Source organism: Mesocricetus auratus, unplaced genomic scaffold (assembly GCF_017639785.1).
Source record: "Mesocricetus auratus isolate SY011 unplaced genomic scaffold, BCM_Maur_2.0 Super-Scaffold_15014, whole genome shotgun sequence".
In the NCBI taxonomy this organism is placed as follows: domain Eukaryota; kingdom Metazoa; phylum Chordata; class Mammalia; order Rodentia; family Cricetidae; genus Mesocricetus; species Mesocricetus auratus.
Window position 1 is genome coordinate 6,726,476 of NW_024429186.1, and position 26,287 is coordinate 6,752,762.

Genomic DNA, 26,287 nt, shown 5'->3' on the forward strand with positions numbered 1-26,287 from the left:
TGTGCTGCCACGTGGAAGAATGATTTATTAGAACAATTCCATGACAAATCATATAAAATAACCATTTTCTGAAAGACATCCACAAGACCACCTGAGAACAATGTACAAATACCTTCAAGACGCCAGGCAAGTAGGATACCAATGCCAGGTCGAAGGCTGGAGGGACACGGGAACTAAATGTGGGAGGAACACCAACTTGTGCATTAAAAAAAAAATTGTACAGTGATGGCCAGGGGGCATGGACTCTGCGGAAAGACGGCCACTTGCTGTGGGGAGCAGGCTGTGGGCAATGTGTGGGACATGCAGGGGAGCAGCCAACAGGCCGGGCTGGCACCTCCTCCAGACAAACAGCAGGCTCTACACTCACACACATACACACACGTAAACATCAGGAGGGTGGGCAGAGGCACACAGGACCCGTGTATGACTCTATCAGCTACGTGTAAACAGGGAGACCCGTGCTACCCCCGAGGACTCCGGGTCTCCTGCCACAGCTGCCTCTCCCCCAGCAGACAGGCTCTGTTCAGGAGAAACACCCACACACACATCAGGCAGGGCACAGAGCACACCCATGCCAGCTTGGTCGATATGGGCCGCTCCCCACCCCATTCCAGCCAGCGGGCTCTTTGGCTTAGTGCCTCCAGAAACTTCAGCCAGGGCAGCCACACTCTTCTCACCTGGCAGGCCCCAGCCGAACACATCCTGAGAAAGCACACCCAGCAGTGGCCTGTCCCTGTCAGGCCCTACACAGGATCAGGCCACGGGACCCTGCTTCGGCTACCATTCTGTGACCACAGCATCCAGGACGGCAGGGGACATGGTTTAATCACAATGCCGGGAGCTTCCAAATCTCTTTTTATGCCACTCTGGTAAAATACCACAACCAAAGGGGCTGCTGGCCCACCCAGCTACACCTAGTCCACTGTAAGGAGACCCAGGATCCCTTGTTGGGATGAGGCCATTCAGGAGGACTTGCTGGGACAGTACCCAAACTCAGCGGGTTTGGCAGTTGTGTTGGCACCAAAGGCTTAGTTAGAGCCGTGGGGTTCCTGCCCCAAATACCTCCACGAGCCACTCATCTGCCCAGGCTGCTGGACTCTGCAGCAGCTCCAGCCATGACTCAGACAGGAGCCATGAAGTAGCCCCTTTCCTGGACAGTTTCAGGACATGCCAAGCCCACCCAGCTTCTGTGTTTGGCACTGACGGGCCCCTTTCTCTGTGACCTCACGCCAGCACACAGGGATGAGACAGGGCCTCTCAGGCTGGAGCTGTACCTAAGTCAGGCCTGCAGTGGGGCAAACTGTTTCCTGTAAAGCTAGGGAAGGGACAGAGACACAGCGGTGGGGAGGAGGTGAAGGTGGGCCTCGAGGGCTGGCCCTTGGCAGTGGATACCCCAGGGGCTCGCCAGGAGGCCTGTGGGGGGGTGGCCATGAGCTGGATGAAGTGGTTGGGGTGCTGGCTGAGGAGGGGCCCAGGAGGCACCCGTCCATGGGGTTATGGCACATAGGGGTTTTCACAGAGAACCGCCTGAGCCAGGCAGGCACAGGACACACGCGTAAGAAGGCCGGCCCTGCCCATCCCATAGGCTAAATCAGGAACCTCTCTGCATCAGGAAGAAAGGCGGGCTCCGGGAGGCCAGGGGGCCCGCAGTTGGCCCGTTGTGGGAAGTTCCTGAGGGGCAGGGCTGGCAGCAAGCTGTCCACCGAGGCAGGAGAGGTTGAGCTCTGAGCTGCTGGCCGGGCTTTCCCAAGCCCTTGCTGAATGGACCCCGCAGGAGCCCTGTTTCCCATGAGCAGGTCAAGGCTCATGCTAGGGTCCACAATGGCATTGATGACTGGAAGAGAGAAAGGAGTCAGGCTGGTTGAGAGTCTACCTTTGCCAGCCCTAGGTCTGGGCCATACCCACCTTCCAGCTGCTTCTGTACACGCCTTAGTTCCTTCAAGATGGAGCTGATCTCCTGGAAGAACAGAGAGGAGTAGGCTACAGTAAGGGCATGCAGCGGCCTTGCACTTTCCTGATGGACTTGGAGGAGACTGAGGTTCTGGTCAGCTCAGCAAAGGCCACTGGCTGGGGAGCCAGGCCCAAGGAGGGGTCCTTCTGTCTCTCACCTTGTTGGATGTCTTCAGGATGGGCACTTCATTCTCAGCGTTGATTCTGGCCTCTAGGTCCTCCCATGCGCGGCCCGTATTCTGGAAGAGGATCCTGGGAGAGAGCAGGGACAAGGACAGTGGCAGAAGACATAGGATGGTGCCTTCCCAGACTTCTCCCTTGCTGGAGTTAGAAGGGGAATTAAAGCCCAGAGCAGGAACATGACTAAGCTACCTGGTGCTTGAGGTAAGAAGAACTCAGGGAGGGGTATCTGGGATAGGGAGGAGGGCTGGAGACAGGAAGGAGAGGGCTACAACCTTGGAGAGCAGTGGTCATGCAGGGACCAGCTACTGGCACATGACCTATCAGGCTGCACGCTGATACAGATGCGAGGCCCAGCACATGTAACCCTGCTGGCACTGCACCCAGGGACTACCCACTTACTTCATCTTCTCAGCAAGATGCTCTGTGTTTTCACGAATGGCATGTGACAGCTGGGACACTGGGTTTAGCATCAGATTATCAAAGATCACCTGGAAGGACCTGGGTATTAATATCGATGCAGCCCTATGCCCTACCTCTGCCCCGCCCCCAGATAGCTGGCCTCCCTGTCACAACCCAGACACACTGTAGGAGGCATGCCCCAACCCGCAGCTATACAGGGTGGGAGGGGCCGCGTGCCTCCTCACGGTTCCGAGGCCTATTCTTATTGGCCAGGGCATCCTCACGGCGGTCGTTCATGTTCTGATCCAAGCTGTGAGAGTTCATGGAGCCAGGCGGCACCTTCTGGAAGTTGAGGCTCGCCTCTGGAATGCGCTGTACCAGCTGCAGAAAATAGTCAGGCACCACTGGCTTGTCTGACGTAGAGGGACCCCCAGCTGGTAGAGAGAGCCCCTCCACTGCTCCAAATGGACAAGGGATAAAACCAGCCCCGGCCCCATCTGCTCAAGTTCCCCCCCAACACCCAGTCCCTCGGAAGCAGGCGGCTAAGCTTGAGGACAAGGTCCCTCAGCATAAGCTCCTGGGGATGCTGTAGGGAGCCCAGCGGGCCTTACAGCCCCCAAATCAAGAAGCACAAGGTGAGGTCTCTATCCTGTCAGATGAACACCCTCCCTAGGATGTGCACCCGGGAAGCCTGGGACTTACCTCTTCACGGGCTGAGATGGTTGAGGCAGGGGTGCTGGGCACATTCCCAAGAGATGGGCTACGCGTGGGTTCTGGTGAACCCAGGGAGTCCCCATCGCCTGCCACATCATGAATCTCCCTGGCCAGAATTGCCACATCCTTCACCAGTGTCTGGCTCAGCCTGTGGTCAACAGGAAAAATGAGCTCCGCTACAGGCTCTCTTGGGCGGTGGGGACCCACAAGCCCCCCCACCATGCACACTGAATTAGGGGGAGCACAACTTCTGTCTGAGGCAGTGCTGGCTGGGTAAAGGCCGGGGCCTGGGGTATATGGCCTGTCAGAGCTGGGCCTGGGGAAGGGTCCAACAAGAACAGTGAGTAGGAATCCCCCAGACTGACTCTCCTCTCCCTGCACCTAGAGCTAGACAGGGTGGCTGCTGAGCCCTCCTAGCACGGATACAACTCAGTCACAGAATGAGTGGGGTACCACCTTGGCAAACGGGCGGAGCCGATGGAGACCACCATGGCTAGCATATGGGGCCTCTGACTCCAAGGTCAGAGCTGGGTATCCAGTACGGCTGAGAGCTAAGTTCTGATCCACATCATGGGAAACACTCATCTCTGTGCTGATGAGGGTCCTAGGCTTGACCCAATAAAGATTCCTGGGCAGTCAAAAGACAGAGGCCGGAGGAGACAGCAGCACTTCCTTGAGCTTGCTACCTTGAGGCCCTGGTTGGATCTCCCCAGGCTCCTGAGCACATGGCTGAGCCCTCTTCTGGGAGGTCCCTGCAGGTCCCACAGCCTGTCTCTTGCCTGCCTTAAAGGTCCTTCAGGACCATCAACACCGTGGTCCATCCACTTGAACCCTCAGCACCAGGCTCGGGACACCCTGTGGCTACCCTCAGGGGTCTACCTAAGCCCTGCACCATGGCCCCAGAGATCCTGGCCCCAGATAACCTAGGGCCACTGCCACACTTGTCTCTCAGGGCTGCCCAGGATCCCCACTGGTCCCCTGGTTCTGAAATCAAGAGGGCACAGAAGCGGGCCCTTCTGACTCCAGGTGACACTCCCACCCATGGCGCTACTCCTGGGCCCCTGTCCGTCTAGAGGCGCACTACACCGTCTCCTGGCCCGTAGGCTGGCATGCCAGACCCTGAGAAACCCACACGGGACATGTCTCTTCTTGTTCCTCCTTACCCGAGGCTGGGCCTCTGTCCTGCTTCTCACCTAAGGGCCACACGCTCACTCCTCAGGAGGCCTCTTCTTCACTCCAGCTCTCTTACCCTGTCCCCTGCGGGACCTCATTCCACCAAGGCCTCAGTCACTGGGTCCCCATCCCCACTCGGGCCCCTCTCTTGAGGGCCAACTGTTTCTGGTCACTTTCTCTGTGCCTCAAAAGCTCTCAAGTTCAGTATCTTCTAGCAAAATCCCTCATGTCCACGTAGGTCCTGGGGGTCCTCTACCTTCTGGGCCTGGCCATAGCTTACTAGATCCATCCCTGCAACCCCTCCCCAGAACACACCCAGAGAATGGCCTTGGAAGTAAGTTTATTTAGAGTAAGAACTGTGGTCACACCAGCTCCCTGAGCTCAAAGTCCCCACCCTCCTGGACAGACATCTAAATATCTACTTCCCTACTGAGCCACCACCTAGTGACCAGTCCCTCCCGCCATGAGGCTGTGCATCCGTCCATCCATCCACTTTTACCCTTTATCACCCATTCACCCATCCACCCACTCATCTACCCACCAATCTCCACGCCTACTCAGGGCTCTCAGCCAAGGGGAGGGCTGCACGGCCTGATCACTCACCTAGCAATCTCTGCGATTTCCGCTGTCTGTACAATGAAGCCGTAAGGGTCAGGCTCTTCCTCATCATCGTCTGTGTCCCGGGGGCCGGGGGCCTGGGAACGAGCCCTGGCAGAGCTGCTGGCCCTGGGGGTCTGCGTGGCTGTTGAGGCATGGGAGCGTGTGTGTTTAGGGGAGCTGTGGTGGGACCCATACTCCTCCTCAGAGGTGGACGTGTAATCCGAACCCTGCTGCCGCCGCCGTGTATCTTGGGTGAGTGGGTTGGTTTCAGAAGCGAGAACAGAACAAAGAACACTCAGTGTCTTGGTAGCCCCAGGGTCCCTCAGGATGAGGGCCCCGTGCTGAAGGACAGGCTGCATCACAGATGTTCCCAGAAACCCCCAGCAGAAGCGCCTCCAGCCCAGAGGACATGCAGGGCCAGGGGCTGGGAGGGGTCACAGTGGTGGATGCCCGTGCCAGGTGCCATGAGAGCTGCTCCTTGGGCAGCAGGGCCGGGTGCTGGGCAGGAAATGAGGTAGCCCACACACAAGGACCAGCTATGGCCCACACAGCTATGGCACTACATAGCTGGATCACACACGCGGATGAGGTCAGGCCGCTGCCAGCCATCGCTAGGTTCCTACAGTCTATCAGACTCGCGTCCTCAGGAATGGCTGCTTGGGAAGGATCTTAGACTCCTTGGCTCAGGGCTGTTCTGAGCCCCAAGCAGCTCTGAGAGCAAACACGCTTTGGATGAAGGGTAGATGGGGCCTGCATGCTAAGCAGTGTTGGCAGGTTAGGGACAGCAGTCCTACCAAGTGCAGGTCCCCAGTCAAGCCAGCCACAGCGTCCTTACGCAGTGGGCCCCGCAGGCAGGCAGGTCTATGAGAAGGTGCTGGGAGGCAGGGGGGTAAGTAGAGTCAGCCAGGGCACCAAGGCCAGGGGCTGGGGTTGCGGCACCTTGGCTCAAACCAATCCACTCAACCCACTTTGGGCATGGCACAGCTCCCTTGATGGGGTGGGACAAAGGCTACATGGGATGGACACCAGCCACTCCAGGGATGGGACCAGCTCCAACATCAGCAGTAGTGCGTCCCTTCTTACTGTACACACACAGCTTAGGGGATGGGGCAGGGGTCAGTGTTCATGTGGACTGACACAGCCCTCTCAGGTCAGGGGCTCTGTGGCCATTCAAGGGTGTCAGGAGGGCTGTTAGGTAGACGTCCTTCCCTGGGCTTCACAGACACGGCAGGACAGGGGACTGGGAGCAGAGAACTCTGGGGGGGCCCTCCTTGGGTTCTCAGGTAGGCATCATCAGAACTGTCAGCCTAGAGACACCAGCCACTGGGATGATGGGAGGCAGCCTGGGGAGGTCTCCTGCCACCTGCACAGGTCCATGGGCTCGGCTGCTGCTGGCCGTCCTGCCCACCCACCACCCCATGACTGTCGCCCCACACTCACTAGAAGAGTATCTGGCGCTGCCCGGGCGGGCCCTGCTGAAGGGCTGGCGGGGGCCCGTGTTGGCGGCAGAAGCAGCCTTCCTGGCAGCAGCGCGGGCCTCGGCTATGGTAGGCTTGCGGCTGGTGCTGTAGAGTTCAGCACTGCGGCCGGAGAAGCCAGTGCGGGCCGGGGCCGTCTCAGAATCACTGGGTCCGGTGAAGGAGCCTGCCCGCTTCCGGGGCATAGCCAGGATGTCCAAGCGTGTCAGTTTCTTGGCCTGCTCAGGGGCTGGTCGATTTGCTGGCTCAGGGTTGGCTGCGGTCCCTCGTTCACCATCTACGGCCTCGGTGTCCGAAGCATCCCCCAAACGGGCGCGCCTGAGTCGGGAGGCCCTGGTGGGCCTCGGGGTGGACAGGCTGTTGGAGCGGGTCAGTGCCTGCTGCACCTTCTGAGCAGTGCTGGAAGTGCGGCTTGGCTCCTCCCTGGCAGCTGGGGATGGTGGAGGAGCCACTGGCTTCCGGCGAGGCCCCTGGCGACCTGTCCCAGTGGCCTCAGGGCTCTCCTGGTTAGAACTGGGCAGGTGGGCAGGGCTAGAGCCTCGCTCCTCTTCAGGCCAGTCCAGGGACCCTCGAGAGCCATGGCCACGCCGCATAGCCAGGCGCCTTGATGGCTCTCCATGGCCCAATTCTGCAGGGCCTGGTGGGCGGTGCTGTTTCTCTGACAGCCGATCTCGGGCACCGCCCTGGATAGCACCCCCTGAGTCTGGCGCTGCTGGTGGAGACAGCAGACTCTCCTTCTGCGGCCCTGGAGTCTGGGGGGTTGTTGGGCTGGGTCCGTTCTTGCCACTGAGCAAGCTAATGGTACTGGCTGTGTCCACATCTGAATCCCCAGATAGGGAGTCCTCTGGAGGCCTGGGGGTGCTGCCCCCCTCAAGTTCATCTGCAGACTTGGAGCGCAGTCGGGCCTCCAGGGCTGCCAGGGCCGTCTCAGTCTCCTTCAGGATCAGGTGGGTGTCCTGTGTGTGGAAGTCCATGCGTGAGGCCCGGGCTGTGGCCAAGTCTTGTAGGAGTGGGTGGCTAGAAATATGGGGGAGCTTTCCAGGTGCTGGGGGGCCACTGGTCGGTTCCTTGGTGAAGCTCTCCTGCCGGGCAAAGGCCAGGGCCTCTTTGGGCGGGGCCGGGTCAGGCTCCGGTGACCGACCACTGCGCAGCTGAATCACCATCCTCCCGTTGGCACTGACATAGAGGCTATCCCTTGCTGAAGGGCTGCTCTGGACTACCCGTCCTGGGCCATCCACCTCTCCAGGAGCCACGAGTGATTTCTTGGGGAAGGTGGTCTCCCCGTTCTGATCACCAATGAAGAAAGAGGTAGGTGCTGGCCCCCCAGGGGCCCTTGGTGAGCGACGACCCCTGGCCCATGCTAGCTCCTCCTGTCGTTCTGGGCCTGGTTCTGGGCCTCGGCCACCATCTGACCCACTGGCATCACTGAGGCTATCAGGGTCCAGATCTTCCTGGCCTACAAGGTGACCAGCCAGCTCACTGGCCAGCTCTGGTGGCCCTGGGCCACTCCGCCTGGCAGCTTCAAGGCCTGCAGGGCTGTCAGTCCTATCACTGGGCAACTGAGGGAGCAGTCGCCGAGTGCGCACAGGCAGGGCTCCCTCGGGCTCTCCGGCTCTTCGCCCAGAACCATCCTCTGCAAAGCACAAGGCCGATACAGTTAGAATGGCCACAGACCTGCCGGCCCTACATGCCCCGACCTTCTTCCAGGCACAGGCTGAAGCAAACTGTATCTAGGGTCTGGACCTGAAGCCACCTTGGTAGCCCCCATCCTTACAGCAACTCTTGGCTCACATACCTGCCAAGCCAGTGTCTGAGTAGCTGTCGGCCAGGCTTGCCCACCGGGAAACCCACTTCTGACCTCCAGGGGAGCCTGGAACCAAGAGGCTCTGCGGAGAGAAGGGCAGGAAGGTATACCACAGCATGGGAGGCAGAAGCCCAGAGCAGAGGCCAGGGCTGGGGAGACCCGCCATGCTGCGCCTGCCACGGAGACACTCTCCACAGCAGCCAGGAGGGCCTCCTGGCCTTCCCAGGGCCTGTGAGACCCCAGCGTCACCACCCACTGCATCAACTTTGTCAGTGAATGGGGACCCAGCCCCAGGTCTGGACCTATGGCCCCTTTCTACCTCGCCTCTTCTTGGGGCGACTGCCCAGCCTCATACCTGCTGCTCCATCTGGGGGGCCATGCCTGGTGCTCGGGAAGCAAACTCTTGCAGCAAAGCCATCCGCTGGGCCATGCCCCCATCACTGGATTCATCTTGGTCACCTCTGATGACTGGGCGGATGGTAGCTGAGGACACCCTAGAGACTTCAGGGGATTCAAACACGCCAAAAACCTGCAAAAGGGGACAGTGCTATGGGTCGGAGGTGCCCGGATCTCCACCCCACCCCAGACTATTCAGCTGGACATGCGGGTGGGAATCAGGCCCTCTTATGACAAGGCGAGAGGCAGAACCAGGGTCTTCCCTCCTCCGAGTCCTCTTGCCCAGCAGGACTAGACACATGAGTGGATAGCAGCAGGCCTGGTCATCACCTTCCTGCCCCACAACCCCACGGGATACCCCGGCCACACACCATACCTGGTCATCACCTTCCTGCCCCACAACCCCACGGGATACCCCGGCCACACACCATACCTGGTCATCATCTTCCTGCCCCACAACCCACGGGGTACCCCGGCCACACACCATACCTGGTCATCACCTTCCTGCCCCACAACCCCACGGGATACCCCGGCCACACAACCCCAAGGGGTACCCCGGCCACACACCATACCTGGTCATCACCTTCCTGCCCCACAACCCCACGGGATACCCCGGCCACACACCATACCTAGTCATCACCTTCCTGCCCCACAACCCCACGGGGTACCCCCGGCCACACACCATACCTGGTCATCACCTTCCTGCCCCACAACCCCACGGGATACCCCGGCCACACAACCCCAAGGGGTACCCCGGCCACACACCATACCTGGTCTATCATCTTCCGAGCCTCCTCTACTTCTCTGTCTTGAGCCTCTGTCTCAATAGTGTAAGTGCCTGCATCGCTAAGGCTGTCATCCTCCTCCTGTCTACGAGCCTTGGTCAGCTGCGGGTCAGCGGGAGGTGGTGGCGTGGTTGAGGGTGTCACCGGGCTGGCCCCACGGGGCGTCAGGGGGGCAGGCAGTACTGGAGGTGTCTTTTCAGGGCCGGGTCTGGTAGCTGGGGAGCTGTCCCGCATACACTGGGCCATGAAGTCCTGGGCCAGGCGAGAGCGACGCCCCACACTGCCGAAGGGGCGTGTGGAGGCCCGGGGGACGGGAGAAGTGTTGCCCAGCCGCTCCTCGGTCTTCTCTCGCTTGAGAGAGCTGGCCCTCTGCGGTCCTGAGCTGCTGCCTGCTGTACGAACTGTCACACCGGGACGCTCTCTGTCAGCGGGCCCGGCGCCTCGGCGCTTGTCAGCCTTGGGGTCTACAGGGGGTGTGTGTGTGAAGGACTGCGAGCGTTTCTTGCGGGGCGTGTCCTCATCAAAGAACTCGATGACAAAGGCCTGCTGGTTGTGCAGCAGCTCTTGGGGGTCCCTTTTGATCTGCCTCTGCAGCCGCACCTGCTCCCCGCTGGCCTCTGTTGGGGCTCCGGACACAGAAGCAGCCTTGGCCAGGGGATCCTCTGAGTCACTCTGTGTGCCGTCCTCATGCTTGTGGCCTGAGAGAACCCTTACTCATCAGCACAGTGAGCAGTGTCGGGAAGCCTAGCGACCCCACACCCACGGGGAATGGATCCACACCGATTCCCATGTGGAAGCAAGTCCTGCACCTCTGGGAAGCCAGCACTTGGGACTCAGTGACGCAGAAGACACTAGACACTGCCCCAAGACCAGGCAGGGGGTGCATGGCCAATTCACTGGGAGATGAAAATCAACTAACCCCCTGGACCCCACTGATATGGTGAGTGTGTGGGGACAGGCAGACACGGACCACCTACTAGTTTAAGAACTTGTCCAGAGCTGGACAGTGGTGGCGCACACCTTTAATCCCAGAAGGTGGGAGAAAGAGGCAGGCTGATCTCTGTGAGTTTGAGGCCAGCCTGGTCTACAGAGCGAGTTCCAGGACAGCCAGGGGTACTCAGAGAAACCCTGTCTTAAAAAAAACAAAACAAAAACAAAAAACCTTGCCTAGGTGCCAGCGGGCACTTACCCTTGAGAGTCCGAGTGTGCACAGGAAGATCACTTTTGGTGCTGTGACGGTCATCCCCTGGGCCATCCCGGCGCAGCAAGCTTGGGTCATTCTGCACCAGCCAGTCAGCCACCTTGGTTTCGGCTGAGACCATCTCCACAGGTGTGGCCTCCTTGCTGGGGGGCCGCCGCTGGCGCAGGGAGAACTTGGTGATGTGGTCTTTGATCTTCACCTTGCCTGGGCTGCAGTCATCGAACTCAATGGTGAAAGAGGCGTGGCTCTGCACCACGGGGGCCGTCCCCCCACCACTTGCCTCCTGGTCTCTTGTGGGCACTTCCTGTGTTGGCACCTCAGGGAGCCGTGCTGGCTGTGGGGCTTCCTTTGTGGGAATCTCGAAGTAGCTAGGCTCACGTCTGAACGAGTAGTCTGGTGGCTCAGCAGGAGCTCGGCAGCCGTCCAGCTCACCATCTTGCTGGGCCAGGTCCTTGGGACGCTCTGTGGAGAGGGGTCACCAGGCCAAGCCTTTCAAAACCCGCCCTGCCACTCCCCCACCCGGCCACAGCCGAGACACTGAGACTCACCTGAGCAGGGCTCCTCCTGACGCCGGTCTTCAGGTGGCGTGACACTGTCATCCTCCCCCCACCAAGAGGGCTGCCCGTACAGGGGCGTGCGGTAAGCTACTGCCTCTGCAGGGGAGAGTTCAGAACTCAGGTTGCTATGGTCCCCAGCGTGAAGATCTGGAACAGGGCCAGTCTGTGGACCAGGCCCTAGTGTCACCTCCCAGCTGGGACCTGCGGCTCAAGTCCCTGGCCAGGGGTTGAGCACTCTGGGCCTGTTTCCGCATCTGTGGGCAAAGATGACCACGATTCCTGCCTGGGCCTCTCTCAGGAGGTGAAGGAAGGCTTATCCTAGGACACTCAGTTCTGGGGCAAGGAGGCAGCAGCCTCTGCCTTACAGTGCAGGTCCTAGAAAAGGTTCTGCCCCAATGGATGGTCCTGGGGCTGAGGGACACCAGTCTGACAGTCTGGTGAGTTTATTTTAATGTTTGGATCCCTGGCTGGAAGTTAACACTCTACCTCTCATGAACCTAGGTTTTCAGCTCCTATTTGGACAAGAACAGACTCCAGTGCCCCAGGGCACGGTGTTGACTTTTTCATTTCTGCTGGGCTCAACAGCCATCAGAATCTTGGTTACTGGCCCAGCGGCTCACAACAGCAGGCAGTGAAGAGGATCTGAGGGCTGGGTCACCTATCAGTCCACAAGTGTCCCCGTAGAATGGAGGATGTCCTTGGTATTTTGTACATGTCTCCTCCTCCCCAAGGGACTCCACTCTTTACAAAATTACCATATAGTCCCCATACAAATGATGGGTTTCACCATGTGGTTCCCCTGTGGTACATGCACGGATCTCACTCCACCCCACTGCCCTCTCCTGCTGTCGCCCTGACTGCTGGCCTAAGGACCTCATTCCCACCCAGTGCTGTACGCGGGGCCCTTGAAGCGGCATGCGTCTGCCACTGAGAAGCTCTCTAAGCTGTTGGCTCCAAGCCTATCTGGGGTCTCCCACAGTGCTGTGTCTGCTCTGCAGGACTGAGGGAGGAACTTACTCGCCCAGCTGTCTGCACCTGCCATGACCTCGGGGACAGCTCCAAGCCACTGCCACCAGCTGTGTATACTCACAGCCTGGACACCGACAGGTGCTCTGTGCAGGTCAGATGACTTCTGGAAACCTGCCCAGTTCCCAGCAGTCTTCCCAAAGACAAGCACAGGTCAGGCTCCAGAGGCAGACGGTTCACTGTTCAGGGCACACCTGCATCCCAGCCACATGCCAGCAGTTCAAGACACCTCATGTGGGTACATGGGCTGACCCACAGGCACAGCAGGTGTTGGCCAAGGCTGGGGCAGCAAGGTGACCTTCCTGATACAGGAAGGTCATAAACCTTGGCTTTTCCTGGAAACCCCTTCGTCCCCTAGAATTTGTCCAGCTGTCACCGTATACATGGGCAGAACTCGCACCTCCCATTGCTGTGCTATGCTATGCTACGCTATGCCGTGCCCTGCCTGTGCCCACCTAGACCTGCATACCCGGGCAGGACTCGCACCTCATGTTGCTATGCTATGCCATGCCCTGCCTGTGCCCACCTAGACCCGCATACCACTGCTCACCCTTGCACTCACCCCGAATGCAAGAGTCAGACCTTACTTTGCACTCATCCCCTGTGGCCATGTGGTCTGCAGAGTCAGGCCCAGAATCCTGACTTTAGGCAACTGAGACCCTCCCGCCACTGCCCTGCTGTAGACCACAAGGGTGGCCATCTGATGGTCAATCAACAGTTGGAGGCTCCCAGGACCTGAGAAAAGCGGGCATGCCTGGGGCAGGGGATATGAGACACGAGTCTGCGGTGAAGCAGGCCTGGGCCCTGACTCCTGCGCTCCCATAGACTGGAGTGCAAGCTGGGAGGAGTCAGAAGGGGAGCGGGGTAAAACGGGGGATGCTGGCACACAGAGGGGCACTGGGGACAGGAAATGGGGACACAGGCCTTGGGGTGCTCGGTATTTTTGCCCTTCCCCATCCATCCCAGGCCCCACACCCATAGCCTACCTGCTCCGTGTCTTCGGTCCCCTTTCTCTGGTCTGGGCTGTGAGGACTCACAGTAGGGCGTGTGCTCGGGCAATGCCTCACTCCTCTTGGGTGCAGAGGCCTTGACACTCACCTGCAGCTGGCTGGTGTACTTCTCGTGCTGCGGACAAGCACACAGCATGGTGAGGGCTCGCACCAGCCCTGGGAAACATCGCAGGCAGTGCTGCCTCTCCTCCACTAAGAGCAGAAAGAACCTAAGACTGGTCCACCCGGTGGGCAGCTGAGGGGTCTAGGCCTGTGGAGGAGCCTGTGGTTCACAGAGCTAGGGAGGGAGCTGGAGTTCACTTCTCTGGAAGGAAGCAAGCAAGCTAGGATCACAAGAGCAGAGTCTTAGAGGTCATCCTCCCCCAAGCCCCGCCTGAAGCAGACCCTGGGAATGTAAGCCACTCAGGGGCCCAGCTACACGGCCCCTTCCTTTACAGATTCATCTGAAAACCTGGGTAAGACAGACCCATGGTTCACACACGAGCTCACAGCTCTTGTCCCCTACAAGAAAGCACTGGTCTGCCACAGCCCCTAGGAATCCAATTCCCTGGATGAGACTCTGACTGATGTGACCTCAGTAGTCTCAAAGACACCAACTCAGAGGACATACTGATGGCCTCCATCTGCCCTTTATTTCCTGTCCCCCTTTGGTGGCCTGACGAGGTCCTTCCTTGTGTCCTCCTGGGAGTGGGTTCAGGGCCCAAGGAAGGGTGTGGTTTGGCTCTCCACCTTCTTGGGCCACTGTTCTCCCAGTGGACCCTGGCCCCACCTACATCCTCAGCTTAGCATGGGGGGCTATCTCCTGAGCCAAGACCCTGTGTCCCATCCCTACCTGACTTCCAAGGTCCAAGGCCATATCGTGTAGGGCTCAGAAAGTTCCATCTGTTCCAGGACTCCAACCACTCAGCCTCGCCCTCCCCAGCTGTCCCTGCCATCTGTTGCTACATAAACCCAAGGGTAATGACAACTTCTCACCTGCTGGACTGGGCTATCCAGCAGGACGGGCCAAGCAGCACTGACTCATGGCACCTGCAGCCAGCAAAGGGTGGCTAGCTTAGGAGCCTGGGGAATGTGTCTGGGGAGCAGACCAAAGCAGGAGCGGCGAATGGCTGGCCCAGGGGCTGAGCCCCCACAGCCAGAGGTCCCAACGTGGGGCTTTCCTAGGCCTTGGGCCTGCCTGACACTAACCTTGAGAGCCTCCTCAGGAACACGGTGCTGCACACGCTCTAGCACGTACATGTTGGAATGTAGCTGCCAGTTAAGGAGGACACAGAACAGGCAGAGCAGGAAAGGCCTGTGGTTGGGGCATGGAGGCCAGCACTGTAGTCATCGGCAGGGAGGAGGGAGGCGAACTCAAATATTCCTGGAGGTGGGAAAAGGGCGCCTTCTCGGGGAGGACCAATCACACCCTCCCCATCTCAAGAGCAGAGAATGCCCAGGCCTTAGAACTCAAAGGCGAACCAGGACTCTGGCTCCCAAAGAGTGCTGGCTTGTTCCTCAGCCCCTGTGAGCACGCAGACGGGCGGGCTGATGCTAGGGGACAGAGAGCAGGGGCTGGAGGGTCACAGAACACCCCACCAGCAGAGGAAGCCAGCCTCAGGTGGCCTCTAAGCCAGAGAACCTCAGCTGCGATCAGGAAGTCCCCTAATCTCCTTTAACACGGCACAGCAACTGTGGCCCTGGTCCTGAGGGAGCAGAGCAGAGGATATCATAGCCAAAGCGGATGACGTCATTCAGCCTCAGTGTGACGTACTTCTGGTCTGGGATGCGCACGTCATTCACGAATGTCTAAGGAGGAAACGGGGAGAGGAGGCCTCAGCAGACCCTCCTTGCCTTCCTGCACTCCCGGCTCACTGTCCTGGGAGCAACTGAGCAGACCTTTCTTTCATGCAGCAGACTCTGCAGGGCCCACATGAAGAAACCAGATACTCCAGGGATTCTCCAAAGCCCAGTGGGTGACAGGGGAAAGTGCTTGTCACCAGTCCCCGCAGGATGGGCTGCATTATCTGAAGGGTGGAGCAGGAAGGAGGGGAGTTGAGGGTGACGGCAAATCCTGGTCCTGTGTTCACACCATGCAGGTGAGGTGTGCTGAGTGGCGGTGGGCCACCCGTTCGGGGCCGCACGAGCAGAACAGGTGAGGGTCTGTTTTCTTATCGAAACAAGTGTAGAATGGCATGTCCACACAGGACACACAAAGTCCCAGGGAGGCCATTCCTGTCCCACCCCACGTCCGCTCCGCTCGCCTGCTCCTCCCTCCCTCCTTCCCTAGTCACATTCAATGACAGAAGAGGACACACTCCCTTTCCCAGGTGGGGCTGGGCACATCTCTCTGGTTTGGGGACTCATTTCTTCTTTGTACTACTGAAGGACAGGCCCCTGGAGTGGAGGGAGGCAGAGGTGGGTACGATCAGGACTGGTGAGACCAAGCAACGGCCCAGTACACTCACCCCATTGAGACTGCCCAGGTCCTTCACCCAGTGCTCGTCACGGTCCTGGTCGTAGTTGATGACGGCATGCTGCTTGTCCACGCTACGGGACTGGAGGGAACAGACAGCGGTCCTCAGGTGCCCCGTCCCAGAGTGGGGTCCCCCGTGCTGTCAAAGCCTACTGTAATACCAACACCCCGAGCCCCCCACAGTGTGCAGTCAAAGCCACCCAGCTGCCACAGCAAGCCACAGGGCTGTGTGCGGCACCAGGGCCGCCCCATCCTCTGCTGTTACCCAGCCTCTGCTTCCATGAGCATCCTTCCCAGTGCCCTGTTTCCAGTGGCATGGGCTCCTAGGTCAGTGTGGGAGGGCATGGGAACCAGAAGGAAAGGGGACATGTGGCTGTGCGGCAGGGACACACACCTCCAGGCGTACTCTCTTGTCCTTTGGTTCCCCCACCCGGCTTCCACTGTCCCACTCCAGCAGGGCTTGTGGCGCAAATTGCAACATACATGTGGTACTTCCATTCCAAGTTGGTCTCACCTTCCCTGACCACCAACCTGCCCAGTCACCCAGTTCTTCTTTCCATGGCTGAGCCCCAGATTCCACCCCCAGGACGTAGGCTGGAGCACAGTCATGCTACCTTGGCACTACCCAGTCTGCCAGGCTGACCATCTGCCCCGAGCACCGGTGCTCATCTCCATCCCCATACCGCGTGTGACCTGCACTGCTAGGAGCGGGGGTGTCTGTCTGGCCCCGTCCCTGCCCCAGGAGCTCAGCCCGAGAGGGCAGTAGAATCCATCAACTCCGGGGAGCCACCGAGCTTGGATGAAGCATGTGACCCAGGAGGTGTCTCCCAAACAAGGAGGCGCCTCCAGAGCACACTGGTGAGAGCCTTTGGTGCAAGGCGGCCCCACAGCTGACAGAGTACATCAGGGAGTGATTCTCAACTACAGTGAGGCAGGTTCTGAGGGGCAAGAAAGGGTCACACCTCACCCCGTCAGGATGCTCAGTCCTTTCTGGGAGTGAGTGGGATGCAAGGGTGACAAGGGAGGGCCGTGCCCAGGGGTAGTCACCCATTAGCTACCTCCTTTGCCCGCATCTCTGCTAGGGACATACAGATTAAGACTCAGCCTGCTGTGTCTCCCTGTGATGTCCTCCAGCCCGTTCCGGGTCTAGTTCACCTGTTCGCAAAGTTACAGGTCTCTGACAGAGCCTATCATCAACCTTGAGATGGCCAGTTTCACCCCCAAGGCCCGTCTGGGGCTGGTCCAAATTCCTGGTCTATAGCTGCATCCACAGATGCCGCCTTTCTCTGGCCCTGGATGGCACAGGTCAAGGGCCAGGTCAGACACCATCTCACCAAAACCCTAGCCTGTACCTAGTCCTGTGCACAGGCCAGCACCCTCAGTCCCCACCAGACACAAAGGTTCTTGGGGAGAGAGACCAGCTGCTTCAAGGAAGTTCAGACTTGGGGCCAATGTCCAGAAAGGGCAGAGACGTGGGTATGGTCCAAGTTAGCCCCAGGCTCTGTGGGCCTGAGGTAGATGGGATGGTGGCTTTGACTGACCCTTCCAGGCTGGAGAGCGGGATGAGTGGGCACTGGAGGGCAGGACCATGAACCTGAGGGCCACCTCTTCCACTCACCCAGGACAGCTCCAGGCACTTCAGCCTTTTTTTTTTTTTTAGATTCTTTTTTCTTTTTCTTTAAAGATTCGTTTATTTTTTTTTTTATCATGTATACAGTGTTCTACCCACATATATTCCTGCAGGTCAGAAGAGGGCACCAGATCTTACAGATGGTTGTGAGCCACCATGTGGTTGCTGGGAATTGAACTCAGGACCCCAGGAAGAGCAGCCGGTGCTCTTAACCTCTGAGCCATCTCTCCAGCCCCCACTTCAGCCCTTTCTACCCTCCAGGATCCTTCCAGGAACGCCCACCCAGCACGTCCCTGGCCATTCCTAGAGGTGTACTCTGCTAGTCTCTGTATTAGCAGATTTCAGTTTACATCCAAAACATGGTCTCGCCCCATTCGGGCCTGACAGTCCATGCCATCATCCCGACCTTGCTAAGTCTTGAGTAACTTCCTGAGTGCCCTGGGCTTACAAAGCCCCAAAGCCCTAGGGGCCCCTTCTCAGCTCCCTTTCCCTGCCAGGCTACGCAGGCTGCAGTCATACCACACCCCCCCTAGCCTGGGCTCCAGCTCTCAGGATGCCATCCACCATTTCTCTTCCCACAGAATTACTCCTACCTCGACCTAGTTCCAAAACTTCCGACTTGACACAGGGTTCCCAGGAGCGCCCCCTCATGGTGGGGTTGGAAGCCCACCAATGCCTAGGACTGTCCCTCCTGACAAGACCCTCTCAGAGAGGGTAGGAATGGTGGCTGCCTCCATCTCCCATCACCTAGGGCCAGCAGTGAAGTTCACACAGCCACACCCTCATGCTCAGAAGCTAGAAACCAGCCTAGTGAGGAGCTGCAGCTCCGGCCTCAAGCAGAGAGAGGACAATCACAGGCATTGGAAGTAGCCAGAAGAGCACCAGACACATGCTAAAGGAGAGGCTTACTTAAAATGTTAAAGTGATAGGCTTCTAAAGTCCATGCCTGGCGCCCTCCATGGGAAGAGCCCTGTCCTGGCTGTGCTGACCCTAGCAGTGGCCACACCCTGACCTCTGGGCAAGCCTTCCTGCCAGCTCATCTCCAGATAACCACAGCAGGGCTACAGGGACCCACAGCGGCTGGCTGGACTTGCTACGCGCATACAGCCTCTGAGGCTGCTTGGCTCTGGGATGTGCTTTCTGGGTTAGGGTGTCACACACAGCCAAGGACAGCCAAAGAATAGACTAGGTGGGGGCAGACGCCAGCTCTCCCTCAGCTGACGGCATGCACGTGTACACACATATACACCTGTAGACACCTCACGTATGTACACATGTATGCATGTGCTCACGTTGGCATGATATAGCATGTCATTCATGGGTGCTGGCTCTGTGCCAGGCAGGCCTGCACTGGGAATACTGTGCTGATCAAACAGCAGGCCCCAGAGGGCACCGCCCACTGATGGCATTTGGCTACTGTTGATGGCTCTGTCCCCAGAACACAAAACAAGATTCCTCTGGCCAGCCGGGCGGTGGTGGCGCACGCCTTTAATCCCAGCACTCAGGAGGCAGAGGCAGGCGGATCTCTGTGAGTTCGAGACCAGCCTGGTCTACAAGAGCAAGTGCCAGGACAGCCTCCAAAGCCACAGAGAAACCCTGTCTCGAAAAACCAAAAAGCAAAACAAGATTCCTCTGGCCCCGTCTGACTTTAGTCTCTCCTATCCAGCTATGACCCTGCCGAGGCTGCCCGACTCCCCTAGTGGCCCCTCCGTCCTCCCATAGCCTACCTTCCCTACAGTGGTCCTCCCCACTCCTTACACAGCCCTGCTGACTCCCTCGCTGTTCTTCACTCGTGCTCCTGTGTCTGGCCGCTCCTAGGTCCTCCAATCCCACCCACAGCAGCATCCCCTCACGTCTCTCCCACACAGGGATTGAAGCGGGGTTTGGCTGCGGCTGGACAAGGGTGCATGCTGGCCCTGAGGGGGAGCGGGATGAGTGGGCACTGGAGGGCAGGACGGACAGGGGGGGAGGGAGGGAGGCTCTCCAGGAGCTGAAGCCAGCAGGAGCCGGCTGGGGTGGCAACGGCGGAGACAGGGGAAATGCTGCGAAAACACCAGTCAGAAGGTGGACGTAGAGTCAGACACCCAGGAGCAAGGGGTGGGTGAGGCGGGGCTGGAGAACTCTGGAGGCCCCCAATGCAGGGTAAGGGAACAGGGGGCAATGGTGGGTGTGGCCCCTGGCAGAGATGGAGATAGAGGGGGCAGATGGTGGCAAGTCTAGGCCACTTGAAAGGTCCCAGCGCAGCCGTAGAGCAGCTCAGATGCTAGGTCAGGGAGGGTACAAATGGCACATAAATCCTCCGGCCTCCAGGGAAGGGTGGCTGAGCAAGGCCCAGCTGAGCTGGCAGGCGGGGTGAGGCCTGCTGCAGCGTGCTACGAGGGCTCGGCTTCTCTGCACTAGTTCTATTCCTGCTTCCTCCCAAGCTTCGCCTTCTGAACGCAGGAGACACCCTGCCACAGACAACCGCATCCCCGGGGTAAGGAGGACACAAGTGCAGGGGCACCCAGACCAGGGCCTACCCCGCATGGGAAACTGCTGTTGTGCTGGTCCTGTTAGCACTCCCCATGGACAGGCTTAGACACTAAGAACCTGACCCCAAGCCTGCTCTGTGTACAGTGACCCCGAGTAAGAGTGCCGGTGGAGGCTGAGGCCAGGTCCCCAGCACTCCTGGTTCGCTCCAGCCCCTCCCAAAGTGTTGCCTGTTCCACAGAGCCATCCTGGTGACCCTGGGGAAGACAGCAAAGCCACCGCCAAGGCCACGAGGGAAGACCAGTCAGCCGGGGCTGTGGTACAAAGCTGGGAGCATAGCTCCCACCTGGTCCATCGTCCTCACGCTTCCAAAGTGGGGCTGGAGAGATGGCTCAGAGGTTAAGAGCACTGACTGCTCTTCCAGAGGTCCTGAGTTCAATTCCCAGCAACCACATGGTGGCTCACAACCATCTGTAATGAGATCGGTGCCCTCTTCTGGCCTGCAGGCGTACATGCAGACAGAACACTGTATGCATATTAAATAAATAAGTCTTTAAAAAAAAAAAAGACCCATCCAAAGCTAGCTCCTGCTTCACGAAACCAATGTCCACGAATGAATGAGCTTCCCCGTGTGCTCCTACCCCGTGGCCACACTCGCTAACACTATGCAAACAAGGCCACACTGCAGGGTGGACACTGCATGGCCCACACAGCACTCATAGGACATATCTAACTCGTCTCCCCCTGCAGAGTCTGTCTGTCTGTGCCCAGCCCAAGCTCAGCCCGCTTTGGGGAACCTCACACACCCTAGGAGTGTGCAGTGTGGCCATACTGTGCATGGGAACCCAAATACAAGACCCATCTAGGTGTCAACGTTCCTAGGGACACCAGGCAGCTTCTCTGTACCTGAGCAGAATGTTGCACGGTTAGTCAAGGACCCAGAGACAGACACTGCGGTTCAGGCTTCAAGCTGAAGATCAGAGAAGCAAAGCAGCCAAGCCAGCAGGTCTAACCTCTACCCAGCTAAAACGGCTCCACCAGCTCTCACCAAGCCTCAGTCGAGGCTGGAGAATAATCCTGAGACTGACTACTGAAGACCCTGCTTCTATCGTTTATTCCTCTCTAGCGCTGGGATTAAAGGTGTGAGCTCTGTTTCTCTTTTAGACTGATTCAATCTTGTGTAGCCCTGGGTGGCTTTGAACTCAGAGAGATCCATCCGCCTTTGTCTCCTGAGTCCTGGGATTAAAGGTGTGCATCACCACTGCCTGGCTTCTATAGACTGTGACTGACTTAGCTTTCTGAATCCTCGGGAAAGCTTTAATAAGTCATAAATAATGTATCACCACCGCAGACCCCTTAGCTGGACCAGATGAATTCATCAAGACATTTATCTCTTTCTCAGAGAGCCATGACAGGGCATGGAGCCCAGAGGCTTGAGGCCAGGATCGCATGCTCTCTGCTGGGATGGAAGCATTCAGACTGCAGGGAGCCCATTGTGCCCTCAAGCCAGGATGGACCTTACAGGTCAACACACCATCCCACCCACTTTTCCCAAGCCAGAGGCACAAACCCCAAGAAACCCAACTCAAGCTCTGAAACCCAGGCGGCCCAGTCATCTGACCACCCAGGGAGGCCGGCAGAGCCCATGAAAATGTCACCAGAACTATCCATTTGCTGGACCTCCAGGACAGCCCTCAGGCTACCCCTATGGTGAAGCAATAAGGACACAAATGACCCCACCTCCAGTATCTTCCAGCATGTTTCCCTCAGCTCCATCTGCACTGGGTGCCCTGGCACTAAGTACCTTCTTGTCAGAAATAGGTCTGACATGAAGGATCGAAAGCCCAGATCCATGAACATTCACTCACCCACCCGCTCATGCCCACCTGTGGGTCTAAGGCCCAGGTAATGAAGTGGTCTCTTCCTGGGTGTGATGCCCCTGAACCACCTTCCCAAATGGAAGAAGCCCCCCGCTCACCTGCAACATGAGTTCACATTCATCACGCCCCACGAAGATGAGCTCCCGTGGGAGCCGGTGGCGGGTGCCACTGCTGCTCACCAGGAACCATGACGTGACGCTCATCGTGGCACTGAGGAGGCCCGCCTGGCCCTGCAGGAAAAGGGTCAACAGTGGGGCTCCCCAGCCTGGACTCTGGTCCCCTGAATATGCCCAAAGCCAGCAAAGACCTGCTCCTTTAAAGACCCATGGCCAAGGTCTCAGCATCTCCTCTGTCCTCCAGGCCCTACATCCTTTTTCTCCCTAGGGGGCTCTGGCCATACTGCCCAAGTATACAGATCCACCTGTCCAAGTGAACCTTGAGAAACAGCTCCCAGGTAGTACCCAGCATGGCCCACTGAGGTACCAGAGGGTCTGTCTCCCTCCCAGCAGGCCACTCTGCAAATCCTGGGGCGAGAAAGAAGTCCTCAGAGCACAGGACTGGCCATCACTAGAGGCCCCAGGACAGCACGAAAATCCAAGCCTTATGCCAACACAGGAAATTAGCTTCATGAGCAGAGCAGGAACCCAAGCATGGGGTTCTGTGCAGGCATACTGGCCCAAAAGGACAGTCCAGAGCTCCTGGGTCCAAGTGCATCACAATCTAGCTTACATTGTGAAGAATAAGTGGAATGGTTGGGGTGTGGCTCAGTGCACACACACACACACACACACACACACACACACACCCCTCACAAGAAAATAGCTGTAAGTCAGGAGACTGAGAAATAGCAGGGATAACTAAGACAAGATTCATCAAGGGGTAAGGCAGCAATGTGGGACAGAGGGGAGTGGCTGCCCCTCCCCCAGCAGTGAGGGCAGGGCCCCAGCACGCAGGAGTTTGAGCTGAGTTGACAGGCAAAGGAGTGCAGAGCGACTCTGGGTCCCGCACAGCGCTGGCCAGGTGGGAGTCACCACTGAGGCAGGAGCAGCCATGCAAGGCCCTCCCTCCTCTCTGGGAGTGTGAACACCCACACTTGAGAGGTCACACTAGTGCTCCTAGGGCCCAGGCCCTGTCCTGCAACGTCCAGTAGCCACGCTTGGAGGCCTGAACACAGGAATGCTCACCCAGGTCTCAGTTCCCTTCATGGTAAGCAGCAGACAAGAGCACGGGGCTCTGCCCATCTGGGAATGCCCAAGTGCCCGAGCAGCCTACAGCAGCACTCCACCAGGAATCAGGAGAAGACGGAAAAAACCTGCCCCGGTAGCTCCAGGTGACCAGGAACACGCCCTCCTACCCCATTCTGCCTCCCTTCCTTAGGGCCCGGCTTCTAGGGAGACAGGGACTAAAGGGGTGGGATTTCAATGCCCTTGCAGCCCCCAGGACACAGACCCCATGGGGTCTCCACAGCCCTGACTCCCAGAAAGATTCGATCCTTCCAGCAAAGGTGTCAAGGCTGTCCAGGGAGCCCCCAGAGGGCCACTGAGCCTCCTAGCCCCACCCAGCCTGATGTCTCTCACTCTGACATCACCTGCTGCCATCTCACTGTAGACAGCATGCACGGGGACGCCCTCAAAGGAGGGAGAGGCTAAACCCTAGACCCGGGTCATGGGGTGACCACTGCCCCCCCGCCAGTCCAACTTGGAAAGGCTTCGGAGCCAGGGCTTGCTGGAAGAGGTTTGGAGCTGGGCTAACCCGGCCATCGTTGCTAGGAGGGAGAATAATAAACACCCCAAACTTGTCCCCTCGGCCGCGCAAGCTAGGAGAGCCACCACCCGAAGGTGAAGGAGGAGGTGGCGATGCGGATGCTACGGAGCAGGAGGAGGCAGGGGGCAGCACAGCAGCTGAAGGCAGCAGACAGAACGAGGTCCCCTCCCGGCCGCCGACAGGCCCAGAGGAGGCAGGCTAGGCAGGGAGGCGGTGGCGGCTAAGGGAAAAGAAGGAGAGGGAGAAGGAAGACGGAGGGAGGGACCGGGGAGGAGGGGGGACCGGGCAGCCGGGAGGAGGCCGGGAGACAGGCGGGCGGGCGGGCGCGCCAGGCCCAGAGGGGGGAGGGAGCGGCGCTGCCTCCTGAATCAGCGCCGGCCGTGCCCGGGCGGGGACCCGGCGCCCAGGTCTACCCGCTCGGCAGGCCGCGTAGACATGCGCGGGGCCAGGCCCTGTCGCCGGTGCCAGGCGGCCCCTCCCGGGCGCGCACAGACCTGGGCAGCATCGGCGGCGCCGGGCACTGGCCGGGCCAGGTGTGCCAGGCGCCCTGAGCCCAGCTCGCCGCCGCCTTTGTCCAGGCTCGCCCCGCTCCCGTGTAACCCCGAGGCGCGCAGGTGCCGTGCGGGAGGCCCAGCCGCCGTGAGCTCAGGGCCGGCGCGGTCCCTCCTGCGTCCTACCTGTGCTCCCTCCAGACCCGCGGCTCGCCCGCCCGCCTGGTCGCGGCCCGACCCAGCCCGGCCCTCCGGCCGCCCGGCCGAGCGCTGGGCGGGGCCGCCGCCTAGGACATGCCCGGCGCGGCCCGCACGCTGGCGGCAGCCCCGGCCGAGCCCACGGGCAGAGCGCCGGACCGCGGCCTCGCGCGGCGGGTCCCCTGACGTCTGCGGCGGCAACGCTCCGCCCCGGCGCGCCCCGCCCCCCCGTGCTGCCCCGCCCCTCCCTCGTCACCCCGCCCCCCGGAAACCAGGTTAGGGCGAGCCTGCCGCGGCAGGTGAGCCGGACTCTCCAGCGCCGCCCCAGAGGCTGAGCTCACCGTCTCCGGTTCAATCCACCTCACCCGGCGCAACCGATCGGGCCGACGGGCACACCTTGGTCCCTGGCCCGGCCTGGCTCGGGGCCGCGCGTCTCTCCACCCTGTGCGCCCGATCCCCCACCCCCCCAGACTCCCCGATCCGTTTTCGGCTCCACCAGGGCCGCGGGACCGGGCGTACAGCTGCCCTGCGTCCTGGCCCAGGGCCGAATGGTTAACACTTAACCACGTTCCAGAAGCCGGGACCCCAGCCGCGCTCCCAGCCCCAACCTTTGGCCTCTCAGCCCTGTGGAGAGGGGCGCAGGGCGGTGGAAGTAGGATGAGTCCCAGAGGCCTGTGCGTCCAGCCGGGTCTCCTCCTCCCGTGCCCTCAACGCCGCAGAAAAGGCCGTGGACTCGGCACTGGGTGGTGGGCAAGGACGCCACCTTACCTGGCCGTCGCGGTGGGCAGGGCGGGGAGGGGCGGGGACCCCCGAAGGCGCTCCCAGCTCCAGAGGTGAGTCCTCGCTGGCCGCTAGCGGGGGCCAGGAGCAACCACCGAGGTATCAGGTGTCCCAGGGGGTAGGGATTAGCGCGGGGCGGGGTGGGGCGGGGCGGCTGTGCAGAAGTGGTGGAGGGACCGCGGTCCGGGGTAACAGTGAGGGCCTTGGCGGAAGTGGCCTGCGGAGCACGACTCTAAACCTGGGAATGTGGCCTTTAATCCCCGCAAGGTTGCCCCAGTCCACCCCTCCCCGAAGTCCAGGCTTCACAGCCTGCAGACACACTTGCCCAGCCCTGCCCCGGAGAAGGAAGCGGAAGGGCTCCTACACCACTTTTGAGTAGAGACAAGTCCGCCAAGGAAAAGCTCCGTGAGCAGGTGCCAGGTGGTTGGGCCCGGCGGGATTCCAGTGAAGGCCCGAATAGGGGAGCCTGGGTTGCCGTAGAGGCAGAAGAGGAATGTAGCCTGGTGACTGGGCTTTGGATGTCATCCCAAGGACAGTGTGGCTCAGGAGGTTTGTGCCAGCCGAGACCTGCTCGGATGAAGGCCTTGGATAGAGTTCTAGATGTCCACGTGGGCGAATGGGAGTACTTTGAGGGAAAGGCCAGGGCCTGAAAGAGATGGAGGCCGAGGGGGAGGAGGGCGGACTGGGCAGGTACTGGAAAAGGGGGAGCTGGGTACTTTCCTCCCTCCCCGCTCCACCTACCCTTGCCAGGGCTGTTAGCCCCAACACCAGCTTCTGGGAGCTGTCTGGGGATTTCCCCAGGCTTCTTCCTTAGTCCGCACAGAGCGTTGTCCTGTTTCTGAGACCTAACTCTAGAGCAAACATGGTCCTTTCCCGTTCTCTTGGTTCTGTGGACAAACCTTTCCCCTTTCACCGGTCCCCTCAGTCTCGTCTACCCCTTCGGATAGTTATAAACCTTTTTTTTTTCTACAGCGCTCACTGGGTTGGAAGGCTTAAACCTGAAGGCACGTTTGGAGTTAGTCTGCTGCTTACTGGATGGGAAGGGGCCAAACTTGCCAAAGTGGCTTGACCAGTGGTAGGATCTGAAAGTGGTGGCTTTAGTCTTCATCAAGCGAGGGTTGGCACTTAGACCCACTGAGTGCAGAGGCTTCCTTTAGTCTAAACCAAGAACACATGGGCCAAGTACAGAAAACCAAGGAGAGAGGTGCCCCAGGGTTTCTCTGGATTGTTTCTGGAGCCTATCCAGGAACTTGCTCTCTGGAACTCTATCTGTAGACCAGGCTGGCCTCGAACTTACAGAGATCCGCCTGCCTCTGCCTCCTGAGTGCTGGGATTAAAGGCATG

At 59.4% G+C, this 26,287-nt stretch overlaps 1 protein-coding gene across 2 annotated transcripts; it reads right to left on the reverse strand.

The window, feature by feature from the left end:
- Cep170b (centrosomal protein 170B) lies at positions 1-24,283 on the reverse strand. 2 transcript variants are annotated; one of them, XM_005068302.4, is made up of 19 exons: positions 24,152-24,283; positions 21,809-21,940; positions 15,724-15,813; positions 14,986-15,064; positions 14,465-14,523; positions 13,253-13,391; positions 11,232-11,336; positions 10,672-11,145; positions 9,468-10,180; positions 8,657-8,830; positions 8,293-8,383; positions 6,460-8,130; positions 5,023-5,161; positions 3,235-3,394; positions 2,770-2,913; positions 2,533-2,621; positions 2,109-2,202; positions 1,906-1,957; positions 1-1,834 (listed from the first exon to the last, which is right to left on the reverse strand). In XM_005068302.4, the coding sequence occupies exons 2-19, from the start codon at positions 21,911-21,913 to the stop codon at positions 1,587-1,589; spliced, it is 4,626 nt and encodes a 1,541-aa protein (XP_005068359.1). In that variant the 5' UTR covers positions 21,914-21,940; positions 24,152-24,283; the 3' UTR covers positions 1-1,586. The 2 variants fall into 2 exon arrangements, with proteins under 2 accessions (XP_005068359.1, XP_005068358.1); XM_005068301.4 differs by having other exon boundaries at positions 5,023-5,266.
- Positions 24,284-26,287: the final 2,004 nt, after the last annotated feature.

Excerpts from the sequence above, each read along its gene's own strand:
- Cep170b (XM_005068301.4), bottom strand. The coding sequence starts at position 21,913 with ATGAGCGTCACGTCATGGTTCCTGGTGAGCAGCAGTGGCACCCGCCAC. Across the intron at positions 15,065-15,723 it reads ACCTGGGCAGTCTCAATGGG|ACATTCGTGAATGACGTGCG; the intron begins GTGAGTGTACTG and ends TTTCCTCCTTAG. Across the intron at positions 8,831-9,467 it reads CTCGGAAGATGATAGACCAG|GTTTTTGGCGTGTTTGAATC; the intron begins GTATGGTGTGTG and ends CCCCTTTTGCAG.